Here is an 11,974-nt window from a genome sequence, read left to right on the forward strand (position 1 = left end):
TCTCTCTCTCTCTCTCTCTCTCTCTCTCTCTCTCTCTCTCTCTCTCTCTCTGTCTTTCTCTCTCTCTCTCTCTCTCTCTCTCTCTCTCTCTCTCTCTCTCTCTCTCTCTCTCTCTCTCTCTCTCTCTCTCTCTCTCTCTCTCTCTCTCTCTCTCTCTGGAATAAAAAATATTATTATGTTCCAAATAGACCAATTGATTGAGATCTGTCTTCTTGTTGCATGGTACGGTCTGGTGGTAATTAGTTTTGTCGAGTGATCCTGTATTGTTTACGGTGTGGGGCTGTGGAGGGAATCCTATTGTGCTGTGTTGTGCTGTTTTATTGTGTGTTTCTCTTGAGGCTCTGGTTCAGTGGAGGTGGAAGCATTGACCAGTGCTGAGCAGAAAGCATGCAGATGCAAACCTTTCATTACTCTGTGGCCCTCAGCGTCCAGGGCTGAGCTGGCATTTTGGAAAAGAGAACCATTCCCTTGTCCAGACCCAAAATTCTTAAAGTCTAGGCATGACAGAGAGTTGTTGATATTTAACCGGTTGTGAAGCCAAAGAAGAAAGGAGGTGGGAGCCCCCTCGAAGACACAGCAAAGAGCAAGCTCTCTGTTTTTGAGGAGCATATCAGGGCTTAGTTTGAGGAACAGCTCACGCTGGCTGGATACGGCTTCTCCTGGCACCACATCAGGGAAGTAAAGAAGGCTAAGGAGGTTGTGAGTTCTTGGGAAAGACTGAGGAGCCAGTTCCTCCAGTGGCTTGTCCCAACCAGGGAGTTCTGCAGAAACCAGTTCCTCTAGCGTTTTTTCCCGACCAGAGAGCCCAGGAGTGTCCCTGTCTGTCTGGGACACTTTACGTACACAATCGCTTGGGGTGGAATTTTCTGCTTTGATAATCGCTTCTTTTGCTGGTTGAAAATAAAGTTAGGGAGAGGGATTAGGGATCAAAGGGCAAAAAATAGAATTAATTGAAGATGTAAAAACTAAAGGGGTAAGTAGGATGGATGGATGATGTTAGCTGGTAACAGGAGGCGTGAAACTACAAATTGACAAACTAATGGTAGAAAATGTTATAAACTAGCAGTGTTATTTCATCATATCTTAAGAGATTGTGCACTAAGATTAAAGGTCATCTTAAAGGACAAAGCAGTATCGTGAGCAGAGCGGATGGAAAGATGAGATGAAGGACAATAGAGAGTAACCACCTTCCACAATGAGCTGGGCAGAGTTACTGTTGTGGCCATGTGTGTTGCTGACCGTACAGCGATATTCTCCCTGGTCTCCAAGGCTAACACTCTGGATGATCAGGGACAGAAGCCCTCCTCTCTCAGAGCTCCTCATCCTCTCCGTCTCCCCCAGGCCATGGCCATTATGGTCCCACACGATGCAAGTGAAGGGCTGCCCATCGAAGGAACAGCTAAACGTAGCCATCTCACCACTTTTTACCTGGACATCGGTCATCTCTAGGAGCAGTTTGGGGGCGGCTGGGAGACCCTCAGACAAGAAGCTCTGAACATCAACGCTCCTCCAAGAGGATAAGATCGTGGTAGACATGGAGGACATCTCCGATACCATCTCCACACTGTGGGAGCTCTCTGACTGAACATGCTCTCTCTGAATGACCACTGTTTCACACTCAGAGCTAGCTAAGGCTCGTGCCTTTTCATCTGGGCAACAAGAAAGAGTAGAGGGATTAGGTCAAAACATCATTGGGGACTTCTTCAGGTTACTGCATCAAAGCCTGGCAGGTTGCGGTTTGTGGTGCTTTGAAAGGCGGTTTGAGTTCTGATCATTGATAGGGCGGCCCAGTGGCTGTTTTCCATGCAAGCTTTGACAGGACAACACCCATGAATTATTTGTGTGTACAGAACCAGAAAACAAAGTTCCAAAGTTTCCATGTGCAAGTCAGTGATGCATTCCGCTGAAAAAGATTCATTCTTTACTAATCTCTTATTGTTAAAGTGTGTTTTATGCTGGAAAGAAAGTGTATCATGCAAGACATGCATTAAGAAAAGTGTGATTTCCGTGAGACAAACATCAAACATGGTTGGCTGCTTCTGTTGTTCAGCGTGCTTCAGGTTACAAAGTCAACTTCCAATCAGACATTAGATTGACTTTATAATCATAGTATAGAGCAGGGCTTCTTAAACCTTTCATCTCGGGACCCAAAAGACTTTTACAATTTGTCAGAACATCAACTGTGTTTTATGGTGGGTCTTGACCCAAAGTTTAAGAAACCCTCATAAATAGTATATACACTATAGTGTATAGTGTATATACTATTATTATTATTATTATTATTATGTATAGTATACTTAAATATACTGTACATAAAGACAGAGCTGGCACCAGAACTAACATATACTATTCTAGTTCTAGTACTCATATCTTCCTGGCATGCTGGACAAACAAACTGAGAAACCGAGCCACGTATCCTAAGGCTTCTATTGGCTCCATTAAGATAGAATTTTAGCCAATAGATTCTGTTTTGGCAGAATAAATGAGTCTCAAAATAAAGTAGGATTATCTAGGGAGATTGCTTCATATATTTACATATGTTAAAATATGTAGCCATATCACATACAATATGTACTAAATAAAGCCTCTCTCACATACAATATGTAGGTTTTGAAAACCTCTATCACATGGGGATTCTGAATTTGATAAGTAAAGCGCATGCAGGGTCTGAGCTCCAACAGCAATCAGGCGGTTATCTGCTAATGTTGTTCTCTGAGTTCAAACGTACCATCTAGGCTCAGCTTCGCACCGCATGACACCCTTCCTGCTGTGTTTCTGGCGGTGCACATGTATTCTCCCTGCTGGGCTGATTGCACCCCAGACACATCTAGCTGGCAGGTCTCCCCGGACCGAGTCATCCGGTAGATGTCTGAGTCCTTGATCTCTTTCCCATTACAATACCACACCACCTGCAAGTCTGTAAGGACAGGGTTGACTTTAACTCATTGAGACCAAATACCCAGAGCAAACTGATCCCTCTACATTCTCATAGGCTAATATTAACATGCTATAATGTGAAACTGCTCTTGTGGAGTGAGCGGAGCAGAAATAACCACAAATCCAAATGCTTGCCATGATTATGTTCTTTCGGCTGTAACTTTTTCAGAAGAAGTAAATAATATCTGCAGTACCTTCTCCAGAGACAGTGCACTGGAGTTGAGCAGGTCTACCCTGGATCACCAGTAGGTCCTTCAGTGGTCTGGAGATCACAGGAGCTGACATCTGAGGCCCAGACTCTGGCGATACCACCTCAGGAACTACAAGACAATACCACATTTCAGTCAAGAGTCCATCCCTGTAACGTCTACAAGAAAACCACTTCTACCAGTAAAATTTTCGATCTGTAGAATTAGGACAAACATCCCATTTGTGTAACCATGCATATTGATAGTTGTTTCTTCAATCATTATTGTTTTCATTTCATTGAACAATAACACTTAATAATAATAGTGTGACAACCTTCCACATTAAGAGCAGCTGAGGTAGTTGCCTCTCCGTAGTCATTCTTGGCTTCACAGTTGTACACAGCTGCATCCTCTGGGAACACCTCGATTAGCAGCAGAGTGTGGTCGTTTCCTTCACAAAGGAACTTGCACTTGAAGCCAGAAGACAAAGCCTGGGAGTTCTTGTACCAGGAGACCTGTGGCTGGGGAACACCAGTCACTGCGACCGTGAAGCGAGCTGGTTTTCCAGATTCCACCGACTGGGGCTCCATGTGCTGGACGATCTGAGGGGGCTCTGGGACTAGAGAGGTAGAGAAATGCAGCCACTGTTGAAATCATCTAAGTCCAATATTTGTCTCCATGATGAAAATGGAGGGAAACGGAACTAGTTCTTACTTTTGACAAGGAGGTTCATTGTGCTCCTGTTTTTGCCAGCGATGAAGGTATATTCGCCAGCATCACTTCTGTAGGTTTCAGAGATGGTGAGACGGTGCTTCTTCTTGATGCTCACGTAGTTAAACCTCTTCTCAACTGTGAACTGGATCTCAATTCCATTCTTCAGCCAGCGGCCCTCTACTTCATCCTCATTCACCTCAAACTCAAAGGTGGCTCTTTGTTTCTCCAAAACCTTAATAAAATTAATAATGATTCCATTGATAACATGTAAAATGGCATTCATAATAACTGTGACCTTGGATAACTTTGCTTAGCAAATAACTCACGGTGATTGTTCGGTTTGCTGGCTCAGAGATCTTAACGTCCCGTCCTTCCACCGTCAGATGACCCTTGGACATGCTGGCCCCGGCGACCACAGTGAACTCCCCAGAGTCCGACAGACGCACCGATGGCAGGATCAGGCGATGCAAGAACTTCTCTGACGTCATATTCAGTCTGAAATGAACCCCGTCACATTCTCTTAATGCTTATTTAGGGTTCTATCAGAGAAACACTATGCAGTTTTGAGGTTAATAACTACCTTCCAGACATCTCCAACTCCTGACCATCCTTCATCCACATGACCTGGATGTTAGGCTCAGACACCTCACACTCAAAAGTTGCCCTCTTCTTTTCCGTGATCTTCAAATCTTTCAAGTGTTTGGTGAATTCTACCACACGAGCTGTTTCAGATAAAGGAAGAGAACATGCTAACTGGATGATGACAATGAAATAATACCAGATACAGGTTCACTCAAAGATCCATTTATGCATAAAAATGTCTCAAGTCAGTTTACCTTCAACAAAGACTTTAGCGGAAGTAAGGGCAGAACCAGCCATGAACGTGTACTCTGCGCTGTCTCCAAAGTGGACGTTTTTGATGGTAAGAGAGTGTGTTAGCTGTTTGCAGCGAATCTGGCTCCTTTCTGTGGAGCGTATCTCTGCACCATTCTTCAGCCATTTATAGATGATTCCCTCATAGTTAACATCAAGCTCAAAGGTCACAGTGTCCTTCTCCTGAGCATTCACATCTTGTATCATCCTGGTGATAATGATTGCTGAAAACACAATGTCACATGTCAATTTTTAATGTGTACCTTCTTTTACACGCATGGCTTCCAGAGCTGCTTCATGGCAAATGGTATATTCCTATAAAATGCTTGCAAACTAAATAACTAATGTTTAGTGTAGTGGATACTCACGAAGAATAGTAACAGTCGCAGAGACTCTGTCATTTCCACAGACAAAGCTGTACTCTGCAGAGTCCTCAGTGGTCGTGTTCATGATCTTGAGCTGGTGAAGTTTGCTCTGGACCACAATACTGAACTTCTCACTCATCTCCATCTCCACACCATTCCTCAGCCAAGTAGAGTGGACATTAAAATGGGAAACTTCACACTCCAAAGTGGCCACATGGGTCTCTGGTACCTCCACATTCTTCAAGGGCTTGGTCACGCTGAGAGCTGAATGGAAAAAATGCTTTATTATTTGGAGAAGACTGATTTGGATTGGTTGAGTTGATTTCATGGTAAACACTGTGCATAGTATGCAACAGGAAGTGATCCAAACCAAATAATCCTTTGAGGTAGTCTCTGGCTAAACAATTATTTGACCCTTACCCTCCACAATGAGGTGAGCACTGGAATGCAGGTGGCCTGCATAAGCAGTGTATTCTCCTTTCTTACTGGAGTCCACTTCCTGGATGATCAACTTATGACTCTTCTTCTCTGAGAGCATACTAAATTGCTTGTTGGCTTCCAGCGGCACTTTATTTAACATCCATCGCACAGGGATGTCATCCTCTGACAGCCCCAATTCAAATGTTACCATCGCTCCCAGCAGGGAGGTCACATCCTTCAGTTTCTTCAGGATCTTGATCACTGCAAGAACATTGACCATTGATTTTTAAAGACATTGGCACTCAGGTCCAGCTTTCCACAAAAACGTTAATGCAGGCACTTACTTTCGACATTGAGTCTAGCGTTGGCAGACAGTTTCCCCAATTTGAAAGCATAAACAGACTCGTCCTGGGTGTTGCAGTTCTTGATTGTCAGTGTGTGGACTGTACCCACAACAGAGATTTCATATTTATCACTAGGGAGGATTTCAAAACCATTCTTGATCCACTGAGATCCTCTCACATTCTCATGGGTCAGCTCAAGACTGAATACCGCATCCTTGGTCTCAACCACATTGAGATTCTTCAAGGTCTTCTTGACCTTCACAGCTGCAAATGTAAAGACCAAGTTAAGCCCAACAATTATTTTATTTTTTCGAAATTGAAGTTCTGTTTTATGTTTTTTCTTTTTCAATGTCTATGTAACTTGTGTGAGGACAAACCTTCGACTTTCAGACTGGCTGTGGTCTTGGAGTTGGCCACCTGGTAGGTGTATTCTCCAATGTCTGAAGCTTTACTAATGATGATCACCAGGCGTCTTACTGCGCCATTCACCTCACTCACAACGTTGTCGCTGTAGTCCAACTGTTGGCCGTCCTTTAGCCACTTCCCCTCGACAGAGGCATTGGCCACCTCACACTCCAGCTCAACAGTCTGGGAGTCGGCAACCACCAAGTCAAAGAGGGGCCTCCTGATAGCTCCACCTAGTGTGGGAAAATAAGTGCAGTTGTTTTAACAATAAAGAAAATTTAACAAAGGGTTAGGGTTAGAAACCAAAGACTTTGTTTCATATCAGGCTTGAAAACACAAAATTCTTGTGTCTGAGGTTCATCCAGGTTTCCAACGACTCCATTATTATATAAAATAATATACCTGAAACAGTAAGTGTGGCAGAGCAGGACTTTTCTCCAGCACCAAACATATATTCCCCTTCTTCATCCTTCATGGCATTCAGCACAGTGAGAGAGTGGCTCTTCTTCTTGGACACCATCTTGTACTTCGATCCGGCTTTGAGGGGCTGACCATTGAAGGTCCAAAAAGCATCTATGCCAGGGTGTGAGACTTCAACTTCATAGGTGACATTTTCAGATTCTGAGCACACCTTGTCCTTCATTGGGCTAACAATCGTGACCTCTGTGAGGAAAAATTTGTGTTTAATTTGACGTTCACACTGACAGAGATTTACTTTTATTTTATTTTTCTCAAAAACAATGATGGTATTAATTGAACAGATTACCCTGTACAGACAGTCTACAGCTGGTGTCAACCTTTCCCACCACCAGTTTGTACTGTCCCTCATCGGAGGCAAAGGTCCTGTTGAAGACCAGACGCTGCTTGGCCCCCTTGGACACCATCTGAACTCGCTCACTGGCTATCAGCAGTTCATCATTTTGGTACCATTTGACAGCGGTGATGTCCTGAACTGAGATCTTTGTCTCCAGAACAGCCTTGGTTCCCTCAATAGCACTGATATCCTTCAGCGTGATCAAGACTCCGATAGCTAAACCACAGAGGACATGATTGTGTTATGATCACAAAGATAACATCAATGATTATATGATATTATTTTGCCACCTATAAATGTAGTTTAAATGTGTTTTCCATCTCAGGATAATTCCCCGATAATTGTGAAGAAATGTTATACGTTAAGACTCTTACTCTGGACGGTCAGCTTTGCAGAGGTTGAGATCTCCTGAGCAGGAATCATAAAGGAGTATGTTCCAAAGTCATCTTTGATGGTGTCCTCTATCAGGAGTTTGTGTATCTGTTTGTCGATAACAATGTGGACACGGTTGGAGGATGACAGGACCTGGCCATTCTTCATCCAGGTTCCTTCAACGTTCGCCTGGGAGAACTTCACCTCCAGCTGAGCAATGTCTCCTTCACAGACTGTCAGATCACTCAGGGGCTGCATCAGTGTCACAGGTCGCACTGCAAGGACATAGACATTTGTAAACACCATGCACCTGTGCGCAGCTCTAATCTGGAACACTGGGATTAGCAAATTTGTTATTCAAAACCCCAAATACCAATAACAATAGTTTTTTCATGTAACAATGATATTTCTCACATTTCATCTTGAGAGATGCACTTGACTTGATATCTTCCACTTTGAAGGTGTATTTCCCCTGGTCCTCTTTCTTGACTTCCTTGACTGACAGAGTATGTCTTCCACGGCGGGAGGAAATTATGTATTTGTTGCTACTAGAGATCACTTTGTCTCCAAAATACCAAGTGCCCTCAGCATCTTCACGGGTCACGATGCACTCAAACTCTCCAGAGTAGGATTCAGGAACCTCAGTGCTGTCAAGGTTCTTCACTATCTCCAACGGAGCACCTGGAAGAATCATTAATTTATGCATCATTTAATACAATCAATTGTTAATGCCATATTTAGTTTAGGAGAGAAAATACGTGAGATGAAAATGTTTTATCTACATACATTCAAGTCGCTCTAAATAATGAGATCACATATCAGAAATGTTACCTTCAACGCTTAGCCTGGAAGTGGTTATGACTGCGTCATCTTCGATAACAACACAACTGTAATCTGCATCGTCTTTCATAGAGATCATCAGCACAGACAGGAAGTGGACTTTTCTGTCAGAGTGCATCCTGTATTTGTCTCCAGAAAAGATATCCATGTTGTTCTTCATCCATTTCACTTTAATGAAAGGCTCGTTGGTCTCACACTCGAAGGTGGCCATGGTGTCCTTCTCCTTGGCATTGACCTCTGTAAGTTTCTGTGTGAAGGTGAGGACTTGCTTTCCTATAGGAAGAAGTATTATTGAGGATGATTCATTAAAAACATGTTATACGGGTATATTGTCATGATGTCAATGTTAATTTACCTTGCACTAGCAGGAAAGCATGACCAGAAGTCTCCCCAGCAGAATTCATGGCTTTGACCATGATACTGGCCGAATCTTCTGGGGTCACATTTGTGATCATCAGCTCACAAACCTGGTCCTCGGGCCAGTACCAGTTAATCCGATCTGACTTCTCCAGCTGAACGCCATTCTTGAACCACTGACATTCTGGTTCTGGTCTTCCGATAACTCTTACCCTGAACTTAACTTCATCACCTTGTGCAACTGTCTGGCTGGTGATGCGCTCAATGATCTTCGGGGCTTCCATGCTTGCAGAGAGCTTAATCCTCTCTGGTTTTAATGGGGTAGCAGTAACTTTACGACGTTCTTCTTCCTTTAACTTCTCAGCCTCCTCCTTTGCCTTGGCACGGTGAAGCAGTTCATCCTTTGTCTTCTTCAGTAGGTCCTCATAAGACTCATCCTTCCTGCGAGACTTCAACTCCACAGCAGAGATTGACTCATAGAATCCTTCCTCTGTTCTGCGCTTAAACTTGCCTCTCAGTTCCTCTGTTTCTTCTGTGGATTTCTCATGGACAACTCTCTGGGTCTTTTTCAGTGTAACAACTTCTTTCAGCTGAGAGTCCTCTGCAGTTTTCTCCACCTTCATAACCTCGAATTGTGTTTTTCCTGCTTCAGAAACAGCTTCTGGAACTTTGCCATCTGAACGACGAAGAAGTGTTCTCAAGTCTTCCTTCTGCTGGATCTCCAGTTTCACTTTGTGTTCAGCTGAGCCCAGGTTGCTATCGGCAACCACCTTGACCTCTCCCGAATCATACGATTTGACATCAACTATCTCCAGGTAGTAAATGCCATCATAACGCAGTCTGTATCTCTTACTCTTGCGAATGAGTTGTCCATTAAGGTACCAGTTTACCTTTGGTGATGGATAACCAGTCACTCTGCAACGGAATCTCGCCGTTTCTCCTTCCACAATTACAGCTGGTTCTGGAACCAGAACAATGCATGGTTTTGACTTTTCTGTTTCATCATCAGCACTTACACCAGTGGGTCCTCCCTCATGAGCCATACGCTCCATCTCATCAATTCTGTGTGCTCCCTTTATTCCCTCGGGGAGCTGGGACTCTTCAACAAGGCCTTTCTCATCCTTAACCACAAGGGTGGCAGAATTTTGATCAACACCAAACTTGTTTGTAGCTCTGCAGGTAATAACACCGCTGTCTCTAGGGTAGGCAACTTCATAGTCCAGACTGCAATAGCCAAACTCATTGACCATGCGCAGCCTATTGGCAGCATCAAGAGGTTTACCATCATGTAGCCACTCAACGACCATAGTGGGGTCACCAATAGGAGTCAGTCTGCACTCAAAATGAGCTGGCCCAAAACGCTTCATTCGGACAGAAGTCAGCTTCTTCTTGAACTGTGGTTTCTGCTGCTTCTCTTTGTCATAAAGGTCTCCCTCCTCCCATTGGTCTTGGCCATAACGTTGATGAAGGGGCTCCAATTCAGGGGCAGCAATATCTTTAGCCTTGTAGGTTCCTTTGGTTATAATCAGCTTCCTCTCTGGTTCAGGTTCAGCAAATTCTACCTCAACATTGACCCTACAGCGAGTGGTATCTCTTCCAGCCTTGTTGATGGCTGTAGCTGTGTACCAGGCACTGTCAGAGCCAACAGATGAACGGATCTGGAATTTGGCCTCTCCTCTAGTTCCTTCGATCCTGAAGAAGCCAATACCAATATTGAAATACAATTACTTTATGTTTTTCTTTTAAATATTCATATGATCCCTCTTGAGTTTAATCTCAAGAGCCCAATATTCTGTGGATGATGACTTACATGGGAAATATTAAAATAACAAAGGTGAATTAGCCAATGTTGATAGAGGGACTATCTCATAAAGAAAATATCACAAAAACCTCATGGTATAAATCATACCTGATGTTAGGATGCTTGTGTGGAGTTATAATATCACTGTTTTTCAGCCAGACAATGTCAGGAATGGGGTTTCCGATGGCCCTGACAGCCAACTCCACCAGAGTTCCCTGTTTCACACTGATGTTCTTCAACTTTTCGCTGAACTGGGGACGTATCAGGCTTTCTTTAGCTGTGGATGTTTAAGAACATTCATTGCATCACATGTCTCTCACGTTTGTATGAAAATATGTTAAATCAGTAATTTATCTGAAATCTTACCATCGACAGTCAGAGTGATGGAGATGGAGGATTTTCCAGCTCTATTCTGAGCAACAACTGTCCATTCTCCAGAATCGTGAGGCATGGCTGTTACAATTATCAGAGACTGTGTTCCATCTTCTTTAACAACAATCTTGTGGGTGAAGTCACTCACAACTTGATGCCCTGTGTAGAAGAGGATTAGTTAATGTTCAAAAGTGGGCCGCATGACCTGCATGATAATAATTGATTGTTAAAAGGAATTTTTTGTGCTTACCATTGTGGAACCAGTATGTTTCAGGCATCGGCCTTCCGACAACCTTCAGGTCAAATCTGGCAGTCTGCCCCTCAGTGCATTTACATGAGGAAGGCTTCAGGACAAAGACAGGTTTGTAGAGTCTCTCCAGCTGAGCTTCATCCGTCTCATCAAGCCTGCGAGCCGGAGAGCCGCTGGCAGAACGGCCAGGGGAGCGACTCATAGAACGAGGAGAGGTAGACCTGGAAAATATAAGAAATTCCTAAGTATCATCATATCCAAAAAAGGAAGCTTTACTGCAATTCAACTCTTCTCTGGTAACATACCTGATTCTCTGCATTGCTGGCTGGGGATTGTATGTCTGAGGAGTTGCTGCTCCAGAGGGTTCGACATACAGCTTCCCAGAGCTTACAGCATTACCCTTCATGTTGCTGGCAAAGGCGGTGTAAACGCCCTCATCCTCTGGAAGCACCACAGGCAGACGAAGGCTGGCTCTGCCATCCTGGAGAACCTCCATCTGACAACGGCCGCCATGTTGAAGACGGTTGCCATCTTTGTACCATGCAATCTGTTGACGTTAAAAAAGGTCTAAGAATTCTGGTATATTCTTATTGAGCCTTCATCAAAATGAGCATTTTCGTAGTTGCTTACCTTGGGAAGTGGGATTCCTTCCATTTTACAGTGGAAAGTGACTCCCATTCCCTCCATGATCCTGTAGTTTTTGACTGGTGTGGCAAATCCTGGCTGCAAGGCCTCATATTCTGCTGCAGTCACCATTAGTTCTCCATCCTCGGTCACAATGTGTTGATAGGTAATTGTCATGATCCTGAGCTCAATCTCCTGGATGATCCTCTGCTCAGAAAGATTTAATTCCTGTAGATTGTACATTTATAAAATAATATGCATAGTAAGTATGCATTATTACTATTAGGCCACAATACAC

General features: G+C 43.7%; 1 protein-coding gene across 50 annotated transcripts in view; it reads right to left on the minus strand.

The window, feature by feature from the left end:
- The window catches only part of LOC132474120 (titin-like), a 178,324-nt gene extending 166,387 nt beyond the window's left edge, over positions 1-11,937 (minus strand). For 40 of the 50 annotated variants that reach the window (XM_060074631.1, XM_060074605.1, XM_060074601.1 and 37 more), the window contains exons 1-24: positions 11,683-11,937; positions 11,358-11,599; positions 11,053-11,273; positions 10,797-10,961; positions 10,539-10,707; positions 8,628-10,321; positions 8,264-8,545; positions 7,847-8,113; positions 7,435-7,707; positions 7,013-7,276; positions 6,649-6,909; positions 6,219-6,479; positions 5,842-6,105; positions 5,498-5,758; positions 5,081-5,341; positions 4,676-4,936; positions 4,420-4,561; positions 4,166-4,334; positions 3,840-4,071; positions 3,460-3,744; positions 3,132-3,257; positions 2,729-2,917; positions 1,188-1,649; positions 402-890 (exon numbers count right to left, since the gene is read on the minus strand). In XM_060074631.1, the coding sequence (XP_059930614.1) occupies positions 402-890; positions 1,188-1,649; positions 2,729-2,917; positions 3,132-3,257; positions 3,460-3,744; positions 3,840-4,071; positions 4,166-4,334; positions 4,420-4,561; positions 4,676-4,936; positions 5,081-5,341; positions 5,498-5,758; positions 5,842-6,105; positions 6,219-6,479; positions 6,649-6,909; positions 7,013-7,276; positions 7,435-7,707; positions 7,847-8,113; positions 8,264-8,545; positions 8,628-10,321; positions 10,539-10,707; positions 10,797-10,961; positions 11,053-11,273; positions 11,358-11,599; positions 11,683-11,919 (7,477 nt within the window). In that variant the 5' untranslated portion in view covers positions 11,920-11,937. The remainder of the gene's footprint in view (positions 1-401; positions 891-1,187; positions 1,650-2,728; positions 2,918-3,131; positions 3,258-3,459; positions 3,745-3,839; positions 4,072-4,165; positions 4,335-4,419; positions 4,562-4,675; positions 4,937-5,080; positions 5,342-5,497; positions 5,759-5,841; positions 6,106-6,218; positions 6,480-6,648; positions 6,910-7,012; positions 7,277-7,434; positions 7,708-7,846; positions 8,114-8,263; positions 8,546-8,627; positions 10,322-10,538; positions 10,708-10,796; positions 10,962-11,052; positions 11,274-11,357; positions 11,600-11,682) is intronic. The other 10 variants (XM_060074633.1, XM_060074642.1, XM_060074641.1 and 7 more) reach the window with 3 other exon arrangements.
- Positions 11,938-11,974: the final 37 nt, after the last annotated feature.

This window comes from Gadus macrocephalus, chromosome 16 (genome assembly GCF_031168955.1).
Source record: "Gadus macrocephalus chromosome 16, ASM3116895v1".
NCBI lineage: Eukaryota > Metazoa > Chordata > Actinopteri > Gadiformes > Gadidae > Gadus > Gadus macrocephalus.